The sequence below is a fragment of the Megascapheus bottae genome, chromosome 10 (assembly GCF_031878675.1).
Source record: "Megascapheus bottae isolate mThoBot1 chromosome 10, mThoBot2.hap1, whole genome shotgun sequence".
In the NCBI taxonomy this organism is placed as follows: Eukaryota; Metazoa; Chordata; class Mammalia; order Rodentia; family Geomyidae; genus Megascapheus; species Megascapheus bottae.
The window spans coordinates 17,897,951-17,924,286 of NC_143518.1; the positions used below are offsets into that span (position 1 = coordinate 17,897,951).

The window sequence follows — 26,336 nt, forward strand, 5'->3', positions numbered from 1 at the left end:
TTCTGGCATTTTTCTGTGTATGTGGTACCAAGGAATTGAACCTGGGTCTTCGTGCATGCTAGGCAAGCATTCTTTCACTAGGCCAAATTCCTGACCTCATGGGTTGATTTTTAAAAAGGGTCATGATTCTTTGGAAGCACTACACATTCTTTTTTTTCTTTTTCTTTTTTTTTGGCCAGTCCTGGGCTTGGGCTCAGGGCTTGAACACTGTCCTTGGACTTTCTCAAGGCTTAGCACTCTACCACTTGAGCCTCAGCACCACTTCCAGCTTTTTTCAATGTATGTAGTACGGAGGAATCGTGCCCGGGTCTTTGTGCATGCTAGGCAAGCACTCTACCACTAGGCCAAACTCCAGGCCCCAAGTACTATACATTCTATAGCAATTTGTAACCATTAGCTAAAGTATATCTAACGATCATTCAAAATTACCTTCCTTTTTTTTTTTTTGCATATGTGTGTGTGTGTGTGTGTGTGTGTGTGTGTGTGTGTGTGTGTGTGTGTGTGTCATGGGGCTAGAACTTAGCCTGGGAACTGTCCCTGAGCTCTTCAGCTCAAGGCTACTGCCCTACCCTTGGGCCTGGGTGTTGTCCCTGAGATGTTAAGGTCAAGGCTAACACCCTACCCTTGAGCCACAGCCCCATTTTCTAGAGGTTAATTGGAGATAAGAGTCTTAGGTCCTTTGGTGCCTGGGCTGGCTTTGAACCTTGATCCTCAGATCTCAGCCTCCTGAGTAGCTAGGATTACAGGTGTGAGCCACCATGCTGGCTTGCATTTGTATTTTGTATTTTATCTGGCATTAATGTAGCTACATTGACAGCGTTTTTCTTTTTTGGCTTACATAGAGCATGTGTTAAATAAAAAGACATGAAAGTAGACACACCATTGTATCTTCATCTATTACAATTATTCATAATTTTGGTTTTAAATTTCTCTTGTTTTCTGTATGGAGTATTTTGTCTTCTATCTTAACTGAAATGGGTTCACCAAAGCTAAAATTTTCTTGGCTTGTGCAAATATACAACTGATGATAATTTTGTCAGGTATATTGAAGATTTGAGGTTGAGAGTTAAGACTCTGAAATGTTTATGATGTATGTCACTAGTTCTTTTTTTTTTTTTCCTACCAGTCCTGGGGCTTGGATTCAGGACCTGGCCACTGTCTTTGGACACTTTTGCTCAAGACTAGTGCCATTTGAGCCACAGTGCCATTTCTGGCTTTTTCTAAGTCTGTGGTACTGAGGAATCAAACCCAGGGCTTCATGCATGCTACGCAAGCACTCTACCACTAGGCTATGCTCCCAGCCATGTTACTAGTTCTTTACATTTTTAAATGCTTAGCCTTTGTTTTGTTTTCCCCCTCAGCAATTAAAAAAGCCTTTAAGGGAATTTTCATATTTGCTGTTGTTGGAGTAGAATCTGGACCTGTTGACAAGACATTCTTGTTTTAAGGGTGTTAGAAAGGAAGGTGAAAGAGAAGAAAGATGGGGAGGAATGATGGCATCCTAATATTCACATTCATATCTTACCAGACACACCCAAACTTCCTTTCCACGGGATTGGAGCATGGTCTATGTAACTACCAGCTGAGAGCAGAGCTGAGACATCTGACATCATCCATACTTCCCTGTTTCTTCCCAGCTCCCCACAGGAACCAGAGGGCCATCTCATCACCTACATGGGTCATCATCATTTGCCTGCTAGTTTTGTTCACACACATTGACACCTTAAGTGACAGAGGAGACCAAAATGTGGAACAAAAGAACTTTTACAAAGTGTCTATTATGTCTAGAACAGTATCATAGATGCTGAGGAAAAAGAAAACCCAAACCAGAAACCCACTGTGTTTAGACAAGACTATTTAAGTCTAGCCCATTCTAGCAACAGTGAAGTGCTTGAAATTCTATTTGATATTCATAGAGAGGTGAAATCATCATGAAGAACAGGAGCTCATTTCATATCAGGACCAACCACGAATGGTTCTGTTCTTGAGAATGTAGTGAGTCAGGCCAAATGCAGGTCTCCACACTTCTGAACCATTATCGTGACTGTGGGTCCTTAGTGAGAAGGGAATTGCTTATGGTTCTCTAGTCACGAACCACAAACTTTTGCAACAAGGCTATTAAGTGTATTAAGTGCATTCAGTCAGTATTGCAGTGGAGCTTTTTTTTTTTGGCTAGTCCTGGGGCCTGAACTCAGAGCCTGAGCACTGTCCTTGGACTTTCTCAAGGCTAGCACTCTACCATTTGGGCCACAGAGCCACTTCTGGCCTTTTCCGTGTATGTGGTACTGAGGCCCAAGGGCTTCATGCATGCTAGGCAAGCACTCTATCACTAGGCCATGCTCCCGGCCCAGCCCTTTTTAATATGTGGTGTGTGTATGTAGGTGAATGTATGTAAGAGAGAGAAAGGGGGGCTGTACCTCAGTTCCTAGTTGTTCTTGCATGTCTGCGTATGCACTAGGACTGTTATTGCACTTCATATCATTGGTACAGATAAAAGTGAACCAATTCACTGACACAGATACTGACAAATGAACGATGTTTTAAAATGGAAAAAAAATGAATTCTGGTTATCTAGAAGAATTGCCAAACTTCTACGGTTTCTTCAGTAGACTATAAAGTAAAAGGTTCTTAGGCTTACTGGGTGAGCTTCTAAATACCACTGGTTCTGAGATCGAGAAGACTGATAGAAATTTATAGTTGTGTTTGCTCATGCTGAAAGTCTAGGGAACTTTGCCATTGACTGAAGAAGGTAGTCTGAAATTTTCCATCACTGTTTTCTCCTCTGATTTCTAGTTTGGCATCTGGTGATTTAAAATGAGCACAGTTCATACCAGGTCAGGAATTTAAGCTACTTATAGCCTACTTAAAATGTCTCTGGAAATGTGAATTTCATAACCGAAGAGGGAGAAGATTTGAAAAATTGAAATATTAAAAATGAGGTTATCAAGTTAAATGGGGTGCTGAGTACTACAATCTTAAAATTACATGTCTTATCTTCTGAATTTTCCTCTAAAGAACCTATTTCAGAATTATAATACATTTTTTTTTTGCCAGTCCTGGAGACTGAACTCAGGGCTGAGCACTGTCCGTGGACTTTCCTCAAAGCTAATGCTCTACCACTTGAGCTACAGCACCAGTTCATGGCTTTTCTATGTGTGTGGTACCGAGGAATCAAACCTTAAATTCCTGGCCTTATAATACAATTTTTGTTATTATTTCTATGCTTCTGTCTGTCCTTGGGTTAGTGACTCCCTTTGTGGTTCTATAGTTTGATTTTTCTGGAGAACTTAGTTTATGTGCCATTTCCTCTAGAACACCTCTCTCTCTCTCTCTCTCTCTCTCTCTCTCTCTCTCTCTCTCTCTCTCTCTCTCTCTCTCTCTCTCTCTCTCTCTCTCTCTCTCTCTCTCTGGGGGGGGGGGGGGTCATGGGTCTTGAGCTCTAGGCCTGGGCGCTGTCCCTGAGCTCTTCAGCTCAAGGCTACTGCCCTACCACTGAGCTACAGCCCCACTTCTCGTTTTCTAGTGATTAATTGGAGATAGAATCTCACATTCTTTAGTGCCTGGGCTGGCTTTGAACCTTGATCCTCAGATCTGAGCCTCCTGAGTAGCTAGGATTACAGGCGTAAGCCACTGAGCCTGGCTTAGAACACCTTTCATAATCTACTAGGATTTGATGTTATTATTTATACATCTGAATTCATTTTACACATAACTCCTTTACAGCCATGCTGGTGATTTTAATTTTACCATCATCATCTTAGAATGTGACACCCGTAACCACAACAAAAAAGAACCCAGTCGGGATTGGGAGTTTGGCCTAGTGGTAGAGTGCTTGCCTAGCATGCACAAAGACCCGGGTTCAATTCCTCAGTACCACATACATATGAAAAAGCCAGAAGTGGTGCTGAGGCTCAAGTGGTAGAGCTCTAGCCTTGAGAAAATCCAAGGACAGTGTTCAGGCCCTGAGCTCAAAACCAGGAATGGCAAAAAAAAAAAAAAAAGAACCCAATCAACATTTCTCCATCTGCACAGACACTTCTGACATAGAAGTCAGACACTGAAGTTATAAATCCCCAACCTATCCATGAAGTTGTACTGGAGTAAGAGCAGGGGAGTTAATAGTTTTTTTCTATTTTACCCTACTTAGAGATATAATCATGTTTACTTACAGATTCTAATAATGCACATGTACAGTGTTTATGGATTTTATGTGGTTCCATTAGGAAGAAAGTAGAAATGATATGGGTTATACTTTATAGTTGTCAGAAATATGGTTGAGAACCAGCTACCCGTGGCTAAGGCTGAGAACAAATCTTTTCAGTGGACAGGTTTTTTTTTTTATCTTGAGACTGGAAAGGAACTGGAGGTAGACAGTTATTAAATTCAGAATTCAATCCTCAGTGATTCACTTTCAAACCATAGCTACTAATTTCAATATGTTAATATGCCTAGTACTTGAAGGATTGTATTTAGCTTTCCTTGATACATTTTAAAGAGTAAATTTAGAAAATAATAATAGCAGCAATATATTGGGTATCTGCTTTTGTCATCTGTGTGACTATACACCAATACTTTTTACAAAATGATATTAAGAATTGAACTCAGGTCCTCACACGTGCTTCAAAAGTATTCCTCTACTTGAGCCATGATCTCTGCATCTTAATTTGTTTTTCAGATAGAGTTTCACGCTTTTGTCTGGCCTTGGGCTATGACCTTCTTATCTCTACTTGCCCCCCTAGATGGTATTTCAGGTGTAAGCCACCATGCCTTGCTGGAGAAATAACTAGTTCCACAAGTTGTAGAACCGAGGCTTATGGAAAGTAAGAAACTTAAGATCATAAAGTTACTAGACAGCTAAGCTGATTCACACCTAAATCTTCGCTCTTGCTCTGTGTCCTAGAATGTGTTGACAGGCTGAATACTCTGAGGTCTAGTCACAAGATTATGTGACTGAGAGGATTGGATGTGTTTAGCTTGAGAATAATTGACATGAGGAAAATGTCTTTAGATATCTTCTAGTTAGAAGAAGGATCAGACATTTTGTTTTGCTCCAAAAGATAGAATCATCTCAGAAATGTAAACAAGTTAGGTTCTGAACTTACAATTTCGCTTGCTTCTTCTTATGATATTATTTAATTAAAAGTAGATATTGAGGGTACTGGTGCTCACCGCTGTAATCCTAAACCCAGGAAGCTGAGATATGAGGGTTGTGGTTTGCAGCCGGCAGGGGCAGCAAAGTCCATGAAACTCTCATTGCAGAGAGAGAGAGAGAGAGAGAGAGAGAGAGAGAGAGAGAGAGAGAGAGAGAGACAGAGAGAGAGAGAGAGGGGGGGGGGAGGGAGGGAGGGAGGGAGGGAGGAGAGGGAGGGAGGGAGGGAGGGAGGGAGGGAGAGAGTACAAGCGCAGTAGTGGAGTTGTGGTTCAAATGGTAGAGTACTAGTCTTGAGCAAAAAAGCTCAGGACCATTCAAGCCCCTGGGACAGGCCCCCCCCCCAAAAAAAAAGTAGAAATTGAATCTAGAATTCCAAATTAGAAAAAACTAAATTTGAACTAAGAGCCAGTTGGCATCTCACTTCATTGTGTAATAGACTATCATAGATGAGGCCCCAAGTTAGTTTTGAAACTTCCAGAATGAAAACAGAAACAATTGTTTCTTTCTTTTCTTTTCTTCTCTCTCTCTCCCATCCTTCCTTCCTTCTTTCCTTTTTCCTCTCTCCCTCCCTCCTTCCCTCTCTCCTTTCTCCTTCCCTTTCTTTCTCTTTCTTTCTTTCTTCTCCCTTCCTTCCTTTCTTTCTTTCTTTCTTTCTTTCTTTCTTTCTTTCTTTCTTTCTTTCTTTCTTTCTTTCTCCTTCCTTCCTTCTTTCTCCTTCCTTCCTTCTTTTTCCTTCCTTCCTTCTTTTTCCTTCCTTCCTTCCTTCCTTCCTTCCTTCCTTCCTTCCTTCCTTCCTTCCTTCCTTCCTTCCTTCTCTTTTGCCCACCTTCAAAGAACAAAAACCAGTTTGGGGAGAGGAATCATGTAAGTGTTGAAAGGCTTCTGGATGCATAGAGCTCTGGAACATCAGCTAGCAGCAGCTCCTCAGGTTACCCATGGAGGTGAGCAAATGGTGCCTGGTGCTCCTCTGAGGAGGCAAGTAAAATTAAACTGATAAGAGTTGGTGAGAGACGAGCACTCACCAGGAACATCCCAGGAGAGGAATCAAGACTCCCGCAAGTGTGAGCTGCTGGCGTCCCCTCTCATCTAGTGGCTGCTGAGAACTGGCTCAGAGGGTTGAAAGATAAACAAGGGAAGGTCAGCAGGTGCCCAGGAAAGTTGACAGGTGGTTTTATAACATGTACTCAGGCACAGTCTCGTGTTGACTTTCTTTCTCTTTTTCTTTTTTCTTTTTTTTGCCTAGGGAAAACAAAACAGGTAGGGCCTTATTGTTCTTTCCCTTCTTTGAATGGCCAGATAACTGTGGTACTCTGGCACCTGAGAGGACAAGAGTGGGAAATCAGTTTTTCTTTCACATAGAAGGTCATTGGGTGCTTGATTTAAATGGCACAGCAAGGTTGCCAGTAGTGATGACAGAGTTGCTGGAGAAAGCAGTAGTTCTCTGATTAATGCTACTCCCGAGCACAGAACTCAATTAGGTATGAAGAGCTGATAGATTTTCCTTCTTTCTTCCTTTCCTTCCGCTTCCTATTTTCCCTCCTTTCTTCCCTCCCTCTATCCTTCCCTTTCTTCCCTCCTTCTTTCCTTCCTTCCTTTGTTTCTTCCTTCCTCCCTTCTTTCCCCTTTCTTCTTTCCCTCTCTTCCTTTCTTCCCTCTTTCTCCTTTTCCCTCCATTCTTCCCCTACTTCCTTCTTCACTCCTTCTTTCTCTCCCTCCCCTTTTTCTTCCTTTCTTTCCTTCTCCTATTCTTCTTCCTTCCTTCCTTCACTTTCTTCCCCACAGCAACAAATTGCCCAGTCACACTAGTAAACCATAAGAGAGAGACTTGGTTTAAGATGAGTTCAAGGGAAGGATGTGTGAAGGAATAACAAGGATAATTAGCTTTAAAATCATTCAGTTTAGAGCAAGAGTTGGCACATTAAGATCTAGGGGCCAAATTTGGCTACCATCCATTTTTGGTCACACCATTTGCTTGGCATTTGGGGGCTGCATTTGTGAATCATGGGTTAAGATGAAGAGTTATAACATGAGCTATATAGCTAGAAAAGCCTAAGCTACTTATTATTTTGCCTTAGACACACACACACACACACACACACACACACACACACACACACACACACACACACACACGTTTGCTGATCTATGGTACAGAAAATAATTGAAAATGAGACCGAAATATTTAATTTGCTCCATGCAATTTTGGGCACCATGGGCCATAGACCACATGGCTGAGACTTTAAGCAAAAACAAATTACTTGGATGTGATGGTATGTGCCTTCTACCTCCTCATTCCCTCTCCAGCCATAGCTCTGGCCTGGATTAAGCTGATAAGCTTAATTCCAGCCCTATCCTACACTATAATAGCTCTCATGTCCAGTTTTACCTGGTGGGTTGAATGAGTCTATTCTTCATTCTTGTCTCATTGTCTCTCTCTTGTGTATAGTTCTTGCATTGACCGGACAACTTCCCCCATCTCTGCCCTTTCATCCATTTCCCTCCACTGAAGTCCTGGTTTCAGTTGTGATTTCCTCTGGCTCAGAGTTGCAGATACTCATGGTTGCTGGTGGATTGTGATTAGACAAGCTTTGGGGCAATTGGATCACATGGATGGAAGCTGCTGTACTTGCATACCTTTAATTGTTCTAGACCTCAGTTCCCTGAGAAACAAGGGCGTTCTCCCTGTGTTGTCCATGAAAGTGATACCCAGCCATTCTCTTAAATCATGTCTTTGGTGGCATGCCAATCTATCATTCAGTAGAACTTGGTGGGCATTGTGGAGCACAATAGCAGTGTGCAATTACCATAATTTATTTCCTCCACTGTGATGGCATCACAGCACGGAGAAGATAAACACTGTCAAGGTCATCTGAGGATGAAGACTCATCCCTGTAATCCTAGCTACTTAGGAAGCTGAGATTTACAGGATTGCAGCTCAAGGCTAGCGCAGACCACAATTCAAGGCCAAAAAGATTCATGAGACTTACCCTCTCTACACACCCCATCTCAGCCATTAAGTAGGTGTTGTGAGCTGCACTTGTTATCTCGGCTGCTGCAGGAAGTATAAAATAGGAGGTTTGTGGTCTAGGCTAGCCCTATTAAAATTACGAACTACCCCCTACCCTATGTCAAAAATAACCAGCAGAAAAAGGGCTGGAGCCAGGAAGTAGAGTATCTGCCTGGCTACCAAAAACCCCCAAATCAAAACAGAAGAAACAGAAATCAGGTAGTGAGATTTACTCTGCTTCTGCTTTTGGATCCTTTTGGGTTTGTTTCTATGGGCCACATGGTTACTGGGGAAACATCCACCTACCTGGTGCCCTCTGAACCTGGTGACAGGGACACCAGAGCGGGAACTTATCTTAAAGATCCTGGGACAGGAGAGGAAATTGAGGGACTTATGTATCCTCGAGTGGAGGAAGATAGGCTTGATGGGGCAGGCTGAGGACATACTTGTGAACATAGAATTGAATGAGCTAAATGTTTTTTTGAATGAAGTATTGCTTCTTTTTGCTCCATTTAAAAAATATCATACACACAATTTTGTATAACTGTATAGCGTGGATCCATCATCAAAGCTGAGCTAGTTCTTTTGCTCTCTCTTCTCATTTTCTTAATTTTGTCAAAATTAAGAGAAAAACAAGGTGTTTTTTTCTAAAATTTCTAAATGTTGTGATTATAAAAATGATGTACATAGGGGTTACAGTTACAAAAGTCAAGTAATGAGTACATTTCCTTTCCCACAATGTACCCCCTTCTCCCACTCTCTCCCAGCTTTTCCCTCCCATCACCCCCACAACTTGGATACTTCATTTTTACAGTGTTGAATGAGTGCCACTGATGTGTTTTGTTGGTACATTGTGTTAGTTTTAAAATTCTTGATTGCCAAACAAAACTTTAAACTATGCATCTTAACACAGACGCTCATGCGCGCGCACACACACACACACACACACACACACACACACACACACACACACACACACACACACACACACGATGTTTGGCCTAGTGGTAGAGTGCCTAGCATGCATGAAGACTGGGATTCGGTTCCCCAGTACTACATACATAGAAAAAAGCTGGAAGTGGTGCTTATGTATTACATTTACTTTTTCTTCTCTTCCTTTTTCTTTCCTCCTTCCCCTCCCCTTCCTCCCTCCCCCCGTACTAGGACATCCCTACTAGGGCTTTGCCTTGTACTGTAGTTTGGCATGTCTCTCACCTGATACTCTTCAACTTCAGCCATACTTCTTCCAGTTCTAACTTCCTTCAGGTTAATTGGAGAGAAGTGTCTTGAGAATTTGTCTGCCTGGCTGGCTAAGAGCCTTGATTCTCAGGTCTCAGCCTCCTGAGGTGCTAGGATAATCAGCAGAAGCCACTGGCATGCTTTGCTTGCGATATATACTTTTCTGCCTTTTTTCTTGTTCACTAGTATTCTAGTTACTGACATAGCTCTGATTCATTTAGTGTCAGATTAATAGTATTGCCTGGCTTACCATTCTCTTATTAATTTCTCACAGACCCTATGATTATATAGGTGTCCTTAAATATATATCCTATTTTTCTTCTCTCTTTGTTTCTCTGTCTGTCTCTGTCTTTCTCCGTCTCTTCATCTGTCTGACTCTTTCTCTGTCTGTCTATCTGTCTGTCTGTCTGTCTGTCTGTCTGTGTTAGTGTCTCTCTTGCAGTTTAAAGTGATGGACTTGCTCACTAGGCAGGGCTCTACCACTTGAGCTAAGCTCCCAGCCCATATATACTAATGTTCTTATTCTGTGACTCAGTGTCCACGAAGTGGGATTCATGGGTAAATGTATTTTAATTTAATAGATTCTGTCCGATTAATTTTCAAATGGATTTTAGAGCTGCATATGTCACAGGGCATGAGAGTACTCTTATCTGCATCCTTGCCAGCAATAGGTCTTTGGCTCAGTATTTGTTTTGAGAAGCTCACAGGTAAAATATGAATCTTGTGGCCTTTCCCTGATTGTCTGGAGTCTGAGGGTCTTATCTGATGTTCCTGCTCATTTGGATTTACAATTTTGTGATTGTCTGTTTGGTTTTCATTTGTCTATTCTTTCTAGGCCCTGAGTTCAATCCCCAGTACAGGTGGGGTGGGGGGGAGGGAGGACTAGAGGGAGGGAGAGAGGAAGGGAAGAAAGACAGAGGAAGGAGAGAGAAAAAGTGAAAAAGAAGAGAAGGAGGGAGGAAAGGAGGAAGGAAAAGGAGAAAGATAATGAGAGAGGGAAGAAGAAAGGTAGTCAATTGGGTCAACTTTCTCAATACCATGTAAATGCAGGGTTTTGTTTTGTTTTGTTTTTTTCTCCTGTCCTGGAGCTTGCACTCTGGCCCTGGGCACTATCCCAGAGCTGTTCAGTTCAAGGCCACCTTACTTCTTGAGCCACCACATCACTTCCAGTTTTCTCATTGGAGATAAGAGTCTCAAAGTCTTTAGTGTCCGGCCTGGCTTTGAACCACGATCCTCAGATCTCAGCCTTCTGAATAGCTAAGGTTACAGGTGTAAGCCACCGTACCCAGCTCAGATGCTTTCTTGAATGTTGTAAAGTTTAATTCAGACATTTAATTTTGTTTTAACCTTATATCAATCAATTAGATGGAGTATGTTAGCAGAAGAAGAAAAGATGTTTATTTTGGCTTACAATACTTTAGATGCCAGCTCCAGGAGCCATCTGGTGATGGCCTTCTTGTTGGCAAAGTCCTGAGATGGCACAGGGACATCACATGGCAAGAGGCAGGTGTAGAGGCACAAGAACATGTGCCTGTCTCTTCAGGTCTCTCCCTCACCCTCCTCCAAGAGTCAGTCACGACCCTCTCTCTTCCTAATCATCTCCCAACATCCCACTTAAACATCACAGTTTTCCATTAGGTTTCTATCCCCTTTCTTCCTCTTGCTTCTTCTCAGTGGACATTAAATTGCATCAGGTGACACCTTGGGGTGGGGGATATAGTCAACCCACATGAAAACCACAGCATTCCTCTTGAAGGGAGAATGCGGGAAGCACCGATGCTAACTTTCCAATGAAAACGTTTAAGCAGGTTCAAGCTGCTGCCTATAGCAATGTCCTTCACTGTAACCTGAGTTTCATGGACTGCATGCCTGCCTCAAGTGGTAGAGTGCCTGCTTAGCAAACCCGAGGTCCTGAGTTTAGTTCCTAGTACTGCCAAATAAGGAAGAAAAGAAATGCATGTTACTTGTGAAGGAGAACTACTTGACAATGAAAAGCCATTTCCTAACATATGAAATAAGGAAAGATTGGGACAATGTCTTCTGAATGGCTTCCACTGGATTAATTTTAATCTGTAAAGCCATACTGTTTTACTGTTATTAAGTAATGATGATAGGTCTGGAATACTTTATAATGTATTAATTACTTAATAAATAAATATACCCTTGTTAAAGGGAAGTAGACTAGACATTAAAAGCTCATTCTAATTTGGGGCTTTTCTATGATCCCACCATGTCTTCCTTAATCACAAAAACATTAGGAATCAAATACCCAAGAGGCATTTATTTACTTATTTGTAACACACCATCAGGAAACACACACACACACACACACACACACACACACACACACACACCCATGTGTTGCTTTGATACTTCTGACACAAAAGAATTGAGGTTTTATTTTGCTTCCTCTTTCTCTGTTTCGCCATACGAGAATTAGATCATTGGACTCATTCTTCCAAATAATTCTATGGAATGAGTTAATTGTATCCATAATTACTACAGAGATTGTCTACAATAGGTACAAGAGATACCTAAATCCACAAGAATTTAACTTTTTTATTGTTCTTTATTCTGTTTGTCAAAAGGTAGGAACTAGGTGAACAATTTGTTGCTATAAATATACTGTAAGACAGTATCCTGTTTGGAAATGATCTCATATTTCAGTTGGTGGTTAATGATTTTCTACCACATTGGGCAGGGCTATTATGAGAGGATATTGTCATCTGAGAGATCTCAAAGTTAAAGCTTCAGAATTCCTGTGTGACTATCACATAGGTTTCATAAGATACAGCTGTCAAACTAGACTTCATCTTACCTAGGACCTGTTACAAATTAGTTTTCATTTTGGCAGGACAGGAACTTGAACACAGGGTCATGTTCGACTGATTTTTTTATATTGGTTATATATTCTGGACATGGGGCTAAACTAAATATATTATTAAAATTAATTTCATCTGTTTTTGTATTGAATGTAGCTACTTTTTAAACTTAAAATTGCTTTTGTTATAGTTCTCTTGGAATCACTTGAGTAGTGTCTCTTTGCCTCAATTTCCCCTAAGCCTTTCAAACCCAGTGTTATTTTCTGCATTCTAGAGAAAAACATGTGCATTTATGTGTATGAATATGTATTGTATGCATGTGTGTTTGTTCATGTGGGGTAAAAGAAGGCCTTTTGGGATGATGCATAAGAATATAAGGGAAAAGAAGAAGTAATTTGGGCCAGTTGCTCTGAGATGCCTGCTGCTCTCAATTTAAGGAATAGAGTACCTCAGTATAATGATATCCCTGCATCCCTCCACCCCCTGCCTCCTCCAAGTCTACCAGGAAAATATGCATTTTGCTTGAAAATAGGACTCATCACTGGAACATGGACATGAAGCCTCTTAACTTTAGAACAGAGTAAACAGGAAGTCGTTGTTGTTGTTTTGCCAGTCCCATGACTTAAACGCAAGGCCTAAGTACTATCCTTGGGCTTTCTCAAGGCTCAAGCTCTACCATTCGAGCCACAGCACCACTTTCAGCTTTACTTTTTTCCCTATGCATGTGCTACCAAGAAATCAAACCCAAATTTTAGTTCATGCTAGGCAAGCACTCTTCCCACTAGGCCAAACTCCTGGTCCAAACAGGAAGTTTTTAAGGTTTGTCATCATTTTTCTTAGTCAACAGGGAAAATTAAGAACTGACCTGGGCAGGAGGTATGGCTCAAATGGTAGGGCTCCGGTGTAGCAACCATGAGGCCCTAAGTTCCCCATCTCCAGTGTTGCCAAGAAGCAAAAGATTGTATATCTCAATTGATATTACTGATTTGAACAAAGGGCATATAATATATCGATCTACTTTATTTCATGAGAGAGAAATTTTGGTTGAGCTAGAATCTCTTAATGGTCTTACAGTTGATGTAAACACAAAAGTTAATAAGGTCATTGTTCTAGATTACTGGATGGTTTTATGCAAAATTGTTAAAGAATATCAGGTAGTGACACTGTGATTCCCAAGTGGTAGAGCACTAGCCTTGAAAATGCTCAGTGCTTGGCCCTGAGTTCAAGCCCCACAATCTGACAAAACAAAAAGAATATCAAAGTCTATGTTTTTCAAAAGGGGCATCTATTTTTAAACCAAGGCAAATTTCTAGGCTAATGATTTAGTTTTTCATGTCTGTTTTACTGAAATCTTGTCATACACCATGAATTTGCAAACTTGAATATTTTCACAATTTTTTTTTTTTGCCAGTCCTGGGGCTTGAACTCAGGGCCTGAATGCTGTCATTGGGTTTTCTTCAAGGCTAGTGCTGTACTGCTTAAGCCACAGCACCACTTCTGGCTTTTTTTCTATGTATGTGGTACAGAGGAATCAAACCCAGGGCTTCGTGCATGCTAGGCAAGCACTCTACCACTAGGCCAAACTCCAGGCCCATTTTCACTATTTCATTAACATAATTAGCTAGATTGCTCCAGTGAGCAGCCCAGGAAAGTAAATACAACATAAACTGCTATTCAGGGTAGCAGGGGAGAAACAAAAGGGAAAGGAGCTTTGAGCCAAACACTGTCTAGTAGAATTATAATGAGTTACATATGTCACTTCATATTTTCTTCTCTCTACACACATCACTTTCTGCAGACTAGACAAACTTGAATATTTGGGAGACAGAGAAAATATTTTTTTTTTAGTGGTTTTAAAAGAAAAAGGAACAGAGTGGCCTTGAAGCCAGAACTTTCTGTCCTCAAGTTGGAATACTAGCATGGCAAGCACTCTCCACATGTTAATAAAAACAGCTGTCCGCTAAGATGATTATAGAATTACGCTATTTCATTGCTGACAAAGGAGAGAGGACAATCAACATCTCATTTGAAATGAAAGGAATTAGGCCCAGAGAAGCAAAGCAACCCACCTTCACTCTCACAGCGGTAGGGCCAGAAATAAACGCTAGTCTATTGTGTGTCCTGGAGCCTAAGGTAGCCATAATGACCAGGACAGTCCTTTGTCCCAAAGGAGAGACATTATAGCATGTGAGAACAGAGGTCATCCAGCTGTGTCATAGGTGACATTGTCACCTTCCCATGTATGTGTATGTGTGCTGTCCCTTGACTTTGCTTGGTTTTGTTGGGAACCAATAGCTGGCCATAATACTTTGGGACTTTGGTCCTAAACCCACAGTGCTCCAGAATGTAAGACCTTCCCTACATTCCTCAGTAAACAAGACAGTGGAAGAAGAAAATGGAGTCCTCCTCTTAGAAAATCACACCAAAAGGCTGGGAGCATGGCCTAGCGGTAGAGTGCTTGCCTAGCATGCATGAAACCCAGGGCTTGATTCCTTGGTACCGTATATTCAGAAAAGGCAGGAAGTGGTGCTGCGATTCAAGTGGGAGAGCACTTGAGAACAATGAAGGACACTGCTCAGGCCCTGAGTTCTAGCCCCAGGTCTTGTAAAGAGGGAGATGGGGGGCGGGGGGAGAGGAGGGAGCGAGGGGAGGTGGAGAATATTACACCATACAATATCTTTAAGGAGAGAAAAATGAATGGCTTCCATTGAATTGAAATCAGGATGGAAATAGCTAGGTAGACTGAGTCAGGAGCTGGGCTCAGGCCTGTCTTCATGTGAGGCCTCGCTCTCATGCTAGTAGACTTCATAGACTCAGTGGCACAGACAAACCCTGAATTCATGGATACTGGACAGGCTGTAGTGTGGACACTGCTGAGGCAAACTGACTCAGCCTAACTTGACTCTGGAGAGACAAATATGATCTATCACATAAAAAATAAAATAGGCTATGTATTTTCTCAGGAAAGAATAATAGGAAGTATCACATTTCATAAATCTTGAGTCACAAATAAAAAATTCCCCATAACTCATTTTTCATTTCAGTCACTGCTCATGTTGGTGCACTTTAAATTGCTGAATCAGGATGGATATAAAAGTGGTGTGCGTGTGTGTGTGTGTGTGTGTGTGTGTGTGTGTGTTTCAGTACGGGGGTCTGCACTCAGAGCCTTGCACTTACATGCCAGGCAGGAGCTCTAGCAGTTAAGCTAAGCTCCTGTTCATGTCATATCTTAAGCTATCTATTTTTCATGATGTTTTTAGACCATTATATTTGCTTTAGTGACTGTATTATGTCACATTCAATAATTCTGTGTCTGCATAAACTTTTTAGGCAAGATATTAAACAGGGTGATCCATGGTCTTTACTGAAAATCATTGTGAATGCTTTGAGTTTTCACAATAACAACACATAGTTGGCCCTAACTGTGTAGCCACATTCAGTGGGTCCTTCAGTGAGAAAGCACGTACTGACATTCAGAACACAGGCTTTTAGCCATACCAGCAGCAAAATAGGATCCAACTATCTTTTAGCTTAGAGCAATTATGCAAAATGGATATACTTGTGGGCACAGCTAACCCCAAATTAAAGAGAGCTCTGTGGGCATTATTGTTCCTGCTTGTAATAGGTCAGGAATGTAGATGCTATTTTTTTTGTTATGTAGCTTTTGGAGTTCCCATTTGAAAAAAAAAGATCTAGAACCTAAGAACATGAGCCCTAAATTATCTCCATGAAATTAACCTGCATTCTCACTTTGCTAATCAGGAGAGATGATGGTTTCCAGGAATCTGTGTTCTCTATCTCTACTTTTTTTGGGGAGGGAGAATGAAGCATTTGTCAATTTTTTTGGTCTTTATGGAAAAGTTACAAGTAAGGAAACGGAGATACATTACCGTAGACAAGAGTAGAGTACTGTTGTTAGAAGTTTTATGTAAGGTTAGGTTATTTTTCAAGTTGAGTCCAGTCAGAATAGAAACTCACTTTTGTCTTTTTTTTTTTTTTTTACCATTTTTTTTTTTTTTTGCCAGTACTGGGAACTGAACTCAGGGCCTGAATACTGTCCTTGGGCTTTCTCAAGGCCAGAGCTCTACCACTTGAGCCACAGCACCACTTATGGCCTTTTCTGTGTATGTGGTACCTAGAAATCAAACCCAGGACTTTGAGCATACTAGGCAAGCACTCTACTACTAGGCCACGCTCCTGGCCCAGCTCTACTACTTAAGCAGTGCCCTTAGCCCTTTTTGCTTTAGTTTGTTTTTCAGATGGCATCTCAAGGTTTTGCCCAGATAAGCCTGAACTGAAGATCCTTCTACCTCTACCTCCTAGTATCTGGGATGATAAGCCACCAGGTTAATCTCCGCTTATTATTTTTATTCCTATTTAATAACCTTATATTATCTTCAGCAATGTCATATCCTTACTCATTTTTCAGTTTTTCCCATGTCGTATGTAGAATAATTACCCCCAGCTTGTTTGTCTTGTGAGATTGCTGTAGAAATCAAATGAGATGTTGTAAACTGTACAGCCTGGTAAACTAAAGGTAGATGGTGGTAGTAATCACTGGTGATGAGCATGTGCAGGGCATTCCCAGATGGCACACTGGAGGGTGCTGTACTCAGGTGTGCTGGGCTGTATATGTCATTGCTGAAGGGCTTATGGGGAGATATTTAATACCATGAGCCACTATAATAAAGAGCTTAAGCAAGTCAGCACACTTTCTAAGAGATGATCCAGCCCCATGCTCTACTTTTTTGACTTTCCAACTGGGGCCAAGTTGCACTCTACTTTAGATCACATAGTCCTGACTCCACTGTCGCACTGTGAGGAGAAAAACTTTGTGCTCTTTACCATGTGATCTTCAAATCAATGAAGATGCCTTTCTGAGGTTTTCTTTCCAAAGCTGTAAGATTCTTCATTATGTTGGTGAAATTCAAAACTCCACTTTTTTCTTCTTTACTTTTTAAATATGGTTTTCTTTCCTTTCCTTTTCTTTTTTTCCCCAGCTCTGAGGGGAGGAGAGAGAAACACACACACAGAGAGAGAGAGAGAGAGAGAGAGAGAGAGAGAGAGAGAGAGAGAGAGAGAGAGAGAGAGAGAGAGAGAGAGAGAGAGTTTTGCCCGTCCGGAGGCTTGAACTCAGGCCATGGGCACTGTCCTTGGACTTTCTCAAGGCTAACTAACTCTACCCTTGAGCCACAGCATCCCTCCAGCTTTTTCTGTGTATGTGTTACCGAAGAATTGAACCTAGGGCTTCATGCATGCCAGGTGAGTACTTTACCACTAAGCCACTACTAAAAGAAAAAGTAGTTTTCAAAAGGTTTGCCATTTAGCAGAGCAGTTTATGAATACAGTGTCACTTGATCAATGTCACCCCTTTTAACATTCTTACCCCCCACCTTCCATCACATTCTTTCAGTTTTTTGGGCTATGTACTGAAGCTTTTGCCATTTAACAAACCAGTTTATTATATAATATTTCACCACCCCCTTCAGCCTATGGCTCCCCTATTTTTCTCAGTTCTGTGGCATGTACAATGCATTCTCACTTGTATTCTACTCATTTGCCCCATTCATTCTCCACCCACTCTCCCTTTGTGTTCCCCATAAATACCTATTTCCTGGTGGTCATTTTGTCAGGCTTTGGCTTAGTCTTTCTAAAGAACTACACTATTTATGCTCTCCATAGATTCTCTTGATTCATTGATAACTATTTGGGTGCCCTCCAATGTGTTTATTTCTGGTTTTATAGACATATTCTAGTTCCCACAAATGAGGAAAACCATGCAACCTGCACTACTCTGGGTCTGGTTTACTTCATTTAACATAAATTTTCTCATTCTATAAGGTACATAAGCTATTTACTTTATGTATCCAGGTTTTGAGCTAATGTAAGCCTCTTCTAGAACTATGTGTACTAATTATTACAAATGAGAGAAATCACTGAGCCTATGTTCCTTTGGGTCTGGCTTATCTCACTTAATATGATTTTTTTCCAGTCTTTCCATTTCCTTCCAAATGGGGCAATGCCATTTTTTTCTGATGGCAGCATAGAATTCCATTGTCTTTTGGTGGGGAGGGGTCATGGGCCTTGAATTAGGCTTGGGTGCTGTCCCTGAGCTCTTCAGCTCAAGGATATAACCCTACCCTCGAGTCAAGCTCCACTCCCTGTTTTCTAGAGGTTAATTGAAGAGTATCAGGTCCTTTTGTACCCGGGCTGGCTTTGAACCTTGATCCTCAGATCTCAACCTCCTGAGTAGCTAGGATTACAGGTGTGAGCCACTGCATCCTGCCAAGTACCTCTTCTTGATCCAATCGTCTACTGAGGGGCATCTGGGTAGGTTCCATACTTCACTGTGGTGAATAATGCTGCAATGAACATCATGGTGCTAGTGGCTGTAGTATGTCCTTGTTCCTGGACATTTGGGTAAATGCCAAGGAGTGGAATTGCTGGGTCATAGGGGAGCTCTATGTTTAGTCTTTTGAGGAACTGCCATCCTGCTTTCCATAGTGGTTGAACGAGTTTATACTCCCATTAGCAATGTAGCAGGGATCCCTCCTGGCCACATCCCCTCCAGCATCTGTTGTTATTAGATTTCTTGATCATGGCCGTTCTAACTGGAGTGAGGTGGAATCTCAGAGTTGTTTTGAGTTGCATTTCTTTTATGGCCACAGATGTCAAGCATTTCCTCATGTGTCTATATGCCATTCTTATTTCCTCTTCAGAGAAGTCTCTCTTTAAGTCTTTAGCCCACCTTTTAATGGGATGGTTGTTTCTTTGAAGATTTGTTTTGATGAGATTCAATTTTTTTGAGCTATAAGTATATTTTAGATATGAGGCCCTTGATTGTTGCATGGCTACACTCTGTGGGCTTTCTGTTAACTTGCTAGCTATGCCCTTTTCCATACAGAAGCTCTGCAGTTTAATGTAGTCCCATTTGTCCAAAGTTTATTTAATTTGTTGTATTTCTGGGTCTTCATTAAGAAAGTTTTGACCTGTGCCAAGGAGACCTAGTGTATCTCCTATTCCTTCTTGTAAAAATTTCAGGGTGTCTGCCCTTCTCATATTTTTGTCCCTCTTTCCTCCCTCCTCCCTCTCCCAGGCATCTTGTTTTCCCCTTTCCTTCCCTCTTTCAAATAAACAAATAAGTGAATATACAGTATTCCCCGTAACAAAGTCAGACACAGTAACCACATATGGTTAGCCATAAGTAGAAAAAAAAAGAGAGAAAATAAATAAATAACTTCACATAGTATATAAAGAATAATTACGAAGATAAATCTCGTTTCCATATCCTAGAGTTCATTTTGTTTAGTCTCTCTGGCACTGTAGTTATTTTTTACAATAGCAAGTGAATCTAAAATTACCTCAAATTAATGAACTTTGAACGTGAACCATAGAGTGTTATAAGAGGATTTGAGGGTGAATGGACCTTGCTTTGACCAAATGCAAACTCAGCTATTTAACCTTTTTTTTTCCCCAGCCCTAGTGCTTGAACTCAGGGTCTGGTCTCTGTCTCTAAGTCCCTCTGTGCTCAATCAAGGCTACCACTTAAGTCACAGTGCTACTTCCAGCTTTTTTCTGGTCATGTGGTACTGAGGAATCGAACCCTGGGCTTTATACATGCTAGGAAAGCACTCTATCGCCTAGCCACATTCTCAGCTCCTATTTAACCTTTTTGAAAACTATTTCCTCGTGCTTTGTGAAATAGAAGTGTTAATTCTTACATAATAGGGTTGTTACAAGGACCATACCAGATATGGTTCCCACTCAGCTGACGCTTGTTCTAGAGAAAACACCAGGACAATCAGCGTGACTGCAGCCTTTCTAGAAACAGTGCTATAGGACTGAAGCTAAAGCCAGTTTAGAAGTATTTATCAGTGGGAAGAAGCGCCATAGCATTGTAGTGAGTAATGCTGTTACATAACTCACAAATCACCAGGCAGATCAGCTATCATGGCTTGGCACAGCTTACCAATAAAATAAAATAACAAGGCAGTGTCCAAACCCAGGCCCGACCCAGCAGTCAGTCAAAATTGACAGTGATTCCATAGACTTCGCTCAAGCCCTTTTGCTTCAGTGGACTCAGTCAAGCTATAAATTTGTATAAGTGGAAAAAAAACAAAAAATGATGCCTTTCTGGCTGGCCTCTTGAATGACTGCTCCCCAGAGACCTAGAGAAGCTTTCCTTCCCCTCTCACAATTCTTAGTCATCTGTCCCAGATTTGAGTTTTCCACGCAGCTGTACAGATGAGGGACTCAGGAGAGACTTGGAGAACTGTGCGCTCCTAGATGTTTCCCTGTTCCCGGGATGCAAGGGATGAATGAATGGCCACAATGTCTCCCACATGTCTCCTCACATTTTGAGTTTCTTGGGACTCTGTCCTTGCCTGTGATCTTGTGAATTCTTTATCAGTGAGTTAGACAGAAACAAGGAAGCCAACTTACCACATTAGAAAAGGTGAAAGGAGACACCATTTTAAAGTCTCATTCTTGTCAAAAAAAAAAAAAGCAGTTTGGCAGGCATTGGGTAACTGCGCTGACCACTGTTAATTTCATAGGGATGATGTTCAATCTGTCCTTCAAAGTCAAAAGCAAGAAGTGGAGAGGCTTAGAAATCAGAGGGAAAGTAACCATTCTAGTTTACATAATTTGTGCTAGTGAGATAATATCCAGTTCTGTGGGCCAGGTTCAAGAAAGATGTTGATAAATGAAAATGGATCTCTGGGGAAGGAAGGAAAAATGAGGGCCAAATTGAAGAGATCTGAAAGATAGGTTGTTTAAAGTTTGGTTGAAAGAAAGGAAGTATATACTTTTTATTCAGCTGATGACTGCTTTAATAGAAGTACCATATGGAAAAGAAGTAAACTTAGTTTGCTGAGAAATGAGATTAATGAGAGAGTTTATAGAAAAAGACTTTGGCTCCATAGAGGGGAAAAAATTCAAGTAATTAGAGCAGTTCAGTGACGGAAAGAATTACTTCATGAAATTGTGAGCTCTCTGTCCCACAAGTATTTAAGCAAGGCCAAGTGAATGTTTGTCTGGGACTCTGAGGATACCAGTGTGGAAGGAGAGCTGGGAGCTGGTGATCTGTGTGATCGCTTCCAACTGTCACAGTGGGTGGATGATTTTAGGACACACGAATGCCGACATGGCATGTGGCATGGCAGAGCCACGTTTTCAACTCTTGGCTCTAATACTCACCAGCTGGGTGACCTTTAGCTAAGCAAGTAGCTTTGGGTTTGTTTGGGTTTTTATTGATTGATTGATTGATTGATTGATATCCAGTGCTGGGCGTGAGCTCAGGGCCTGAGCACTGCCCCTGGGCTTTCTCAAGGCTAGAGCTCTACCACTTGAGCCTCAGCACCACTTCTGGCTTTTTTCTATGTATGTAGTACCGAGGAATTGAACCCAGGTCTTCATGCATGCTAGGCAAGCACTCTATCACTAGGCCAAATTCCCGGCCCTTGTTTGTTTTTTTTTTTTTTGTTTGTTTGTTTGTTTGTTTGTTTTGCCCAAATTTCCTCTTCCATAGAACAAGAGAACTGGATCTCTGGTCCATCCATCTCCTGGAGCATGCATTTCATTACATTGGAAAAGGAGAATTGTTGCTGAAATTTGCCATTTTCCCAGTCCTGTCAGCAAAGGCAGGACCTAAAGACTAGAAACCATGGCTGATACCAGGAGCCTTTGAACTAAACTCTCAGTTTGCTGTTTTGGCAGGAGGGATTTGTTCCCTTGAGATCTATAAGCAGGAAGTTGATCAACTCATTGGGAATCTGGTTTCTCTCAAACACCTGTACATATTGAGAGTTTCCTAATGCCTTTGCAAACAGTTTAAGAGAAATGAAGATCAGATTACCATGGCCATGTCTTTTAGAAGGCAAACTTTTGCTCTTTACTGAGTAAACTGGTGATTGCCATTGAGCTTTGTTTACAATTATGAGAACAAATATTCATAAGGAAACTTACTCCATGGCAGAATCATTATCAACGTTTTGTGTAAATGTATTTATTCAAGGAATTTATAAGCTGAAAATGTAATGGTAAATCTGTAAATTAGATATTTTTCCCCACTGTGGAAAGGGGGCAGTTAAAATTGACCTTGTGTGAATGATAAGCAACTCTCATTTTAAAGTTTTTTTTTTTCTTCAGTTATTATATTTTGTTTGGGGGGTTCAAATTCAGGGCCTCACATTTGGTAGGCAGATATTCTGAGCCACATGCCCAGCCCTTTTGGTTTTCATTTATTTTTCATATAGGGCCTCACTCTCTTTTCCCAGGTTGGCTTAGGGCCATAATTCCTCTGTGCACATAGCTGGGATTACAGTGACTAGTTCAATGGCTAGTTTCTTTTGTGATCCATTTGATTCCTAATACTTTTCTTTGCCTCTGTTAAGTTGGTTCACTCCATAACTATTCTATTCTAGCTCTTTTTCTCTTCCTTCCCATCTTCTCTCTGACAAACATCACTGTCTCCAAATCCAATCTCTTTTCCGTTTTTTTGTTTGTTTGTTTGTAGTACTAGGGTTTGCATTCAGGCCTCACATTTGCTATTGGCTATTTTCCTAAAGGCCTTCCACACTGCCACCATTTGTTTGAATTGTCTTCATTTTGTTTGATATAGACACAGAAGATAATGAACAGAACTAAAAATATCTCCTCCCGTTACTGGAGCCAGCAGGGGAAAAAATAAGGGAAGTTATGCTTCTTATAAAGATGTGAAGGATTTGAAATTTCATTCCTTGGCTGAGGAGTCAGGCCATATGCACTCCATCCAAAGACAGTGCTACATTTCCTTCCCATCTCTTTGTTTCCTTGAGGTAGAAATGAAAATGAAAACAGCTGTTAGAAATGAGCGCACATAAGTCAATCTTGAATCTCAATGTAGTCATTACAGTTTCCATCTCATTTGGCAGAGTCCCTAGTGTACTGAGTCTCATATCACAGTTCCTCGTGGGAAGGGCACTACTGACGGTGTTATTGTGGCAAGACCTTCATTTTGTTTTTCCAAACCTCCAAGTTAAATGCTAAAGCAAGTGCCAAGCCAAGAAAGAAAATCCTTCAGTTTGAAATCGCAAATCCTGGGACATGTTCCTTTTCTGATTTTTTTTAAAAAAATTATAACCACATCTCAATGTTGGTCTTGGAAATGTTAGTTCCTGTAGGGCACTGGTGGATCTCACCTATAATCCTAGCTATTCAGAAAGCTATTTATCTGGAGGATCACAGTTCAAAGCCAGCCCAGGAGGAAAAGTCTAAGAGACTATCTCTAATCTTCAAAATGCTGGACTGAGGAAATGACTCAGAAACAATCTGGGTGACAGCACAAGGCCCTGACTTCAAACTCCAGTACAGTTGAAAAGAAATGTCCGTTTCTCTTCCACAATTTTGAAGATGTAGTTTCTAGGCCTTCATGTAGCCTCATTGAGAAGGACTTTGCTTCAGCTCAGCCCTTGTAACTGCTATGCCTTAAGTTATATTTTCTCTGATCCTGAGGGTTAATGGATGGCTGGTATGGACAATATGTTAGGGTGAGTGGTGCAGAGTTGCTGGGTGCCTGGAGAAACAAGGCATACCCAGATACTAACCGCTATGCTCAGGAGCTGATAGTATCAGTCAGCTCAGGTAGCCAGCAAATGATGTGTTACTTGCCTGCAAATGAGTTTGAATTGAATACCTTTTTCTGAATCTCCTAATTCTATGTTTTACAATAGAAGACCCATCATATCTGAACTTTTCTAATGGCTGCTTCCTCTTTCCTTTAGATTACATGAAGCAGATGACATTCGAAGCCCAAGCCTTTTTAGAAGCAGTACAATTCTTCCGGCAAGAGAAGGGGCACTATGGCTCGTGGGATATAATCATGGGGAGTGAGATCCAGGTAATGCAGGGCTCAGGGTTCGGATCCTCTGTGTGGAAGAAGACCAGCATCATTCCAGAGAATGATTTAAGTCCAAGTTGCAAGAATGAAAGACAGGGTTCTAAAAAGATTGTGTAGAAGCATGTGGTGAACCATTGAGCCGTTGAGCTCCTGTCACAAAGACCACTTGACTGGCCAAACAACTGTGGCTCACACCTATAATCTTAACTACTCAGGAGGCTTAAATCGGAAGACCATGATTCAAAGCCAGCCTGGGCAACTTATCTCCAATTACATGGCAAAAACCTGAAGGTATGTCTTGAGTGTTAGAGTACCATCTGTAATCAAAAGGCCCTGAGCTCAAGAATCATCTACCATCCTCCCATGTACTCCCTATCTCCACCCAATAAGATCATCAAATTGAACCACTGCAACATCAGCGAGCAGAACTGTCCCCATGTCCTCTATGAAGACTTATTCTTTCACATGACCTCTAGGACTAGAGTGAGTTGGTGTATGCAGGGTTGTGAGGTGGGACCTAAAGGTTATCAGACTTGGGCTTAAATCTTGAAAGTTCTTAATCTCTTTTAGTCTAAGAATACTCCTCTAGAAAAAAAAAATATTTACACTACCAGGTCATGAGAATTGAGGGAGATGCCATTTGTCACATAGCCATATTGAGAAGCTTTTTAAATCAGAGCTGACGCTCTCTACTACTACCATTCACAGCTTTTGGCTCCGTTACTTCAAGGATTTGTCTCTTCAGGCTGGCTGTGAACTGTGACTCTTAAACCTCAGCCTCCTGAGTAGCTAGGATTATAGGTGTGAGCTACTGCCACATAGCTGCTGCATCTCCTTTTGAAGTGATAAGTAAAGGATAAATGGAAACAAATACAGAAGGTATTGGCTCATTTTCTTTATAGTTGGCTTCTCTTTTCTTCTGATACACTGTCCTCAATGGACTTTGGCTCAGGGTGGTGTTGCAAATCTCCAGTTTTCTGCTGTGACCACCTTGTTGCCACCAATCAAGTGGCTGCTCTGAACAGGAGGAGGCTGTGTGCAAGCTTCCTCCTGTTTGAACATCATGTCCAAGAATGTTATTCTTTTTTTATTTTTCCTGACATATTTTCCAGAATTCCTATTTTTTTGGGGGGGGAGGTGCTGCTGAAATTTGTAAAGAGGGAATAATATTTGGAAGATGCCAGATGGTGCTTTGGCTTCTGAAAGCATAAAGAGCTAAAACTTTCCCCATGAGGATGGAGTTGGTCTTTATTATTTTACCATATGAATCAGAATTTCCATTTTCTCTCTTGTTCTCCCTCTTCCTCCCCACCTCTCTCTGGATTCTAAATTCATTTATTTCCAAAACTGAGACTTATTTCAGAACCCTAGCTAATTCTTTATTTCTAATATATTAGAGAAGTACATCCATACATTTAAGAGCACTGCTGGGTGCCTGTGACTTAGATCTGTAATCCTAGCTACTCGGGAGGCTGAGATCTAAAGATCATGATTTAAAGCCAGTCTGGGTAGGAAAAGCTGTGAGCTTCTTATTTCCAATTAAATTTGAGAGCACTAAAAACTTATAATAATACTTGCACCCAAAAGGAAAACCAAGACATAGAAAAGGATTTAATGCCGACTGTCATATTAAAAAACCAACACATTTAATCTTGACTTATTATATAATAGATCAGCTTGAAATTGCTTTATTGTAATACTTCACAATGTTTGATCCTAATTACATTTATTTAACAATTTTATTGGGTTGTGGAATACAGTTACTATGATTTCCATTTTAGCTAAGTGACTGCTGGTTGTATTCATTCAGTTAGGAGCATGCATCACATACCAGGCATTGTGCTGGGTGTCAGTGATACAGAAATGAACAAGGATGAGGCAGGACTGTTCCTCTTCTGGGGACCGGATGGTTTCAGTGCCACATGTTTACTGGTCACATGACAGAGGATATGGTATCTTCTGCCTCCGGATGCAGGGAAAAGTCTGCGCAAGTGACTCATGCCTGTAATCCTAGCTACTCAGGAGGGTCAGAGCTGAAGCCATCCTGGGCAAGAAGGTCTGTGAAACTAATCTCCAATTAACATCCCCCCCCTCCAAGAAAACATCAAGACAATACAGAAGTGGAGCTTTAGATCAAGTGCAGAGCACCAGCCTTGAGAGGAAAAAAGCCAAAGGACTACACTCAGGCCCGAAGTTTAAGCTCAGTACCAGCACATCCATAACTGATCACTGATTATG

The 26,336-nt window shown here is 41.2% G+C and overlaps 1 protein-coding gene across 1 annotated transcript in view; it reads left to right on the top strand.

Moving 5' to 3' along the window:
* The window catches only part of Niban1 (niban apoptosis regulator 1), a 135,744-nt gene that overhangs the window by 78,215 nt on the left and 31,193 nt on the right, over positions 1-26,336 (top strand). Inside the window, exon 6 of the mRNA XM_090340245.1 lies at positions 23,983-24,098. Coding sequence (XP_090196371.1) covers positions 23,983-24,098 — 116 coding nt within the window. The remainder of the gene's footprint in view (positions 1-23,982; positions 24,099-26,336) is intronic.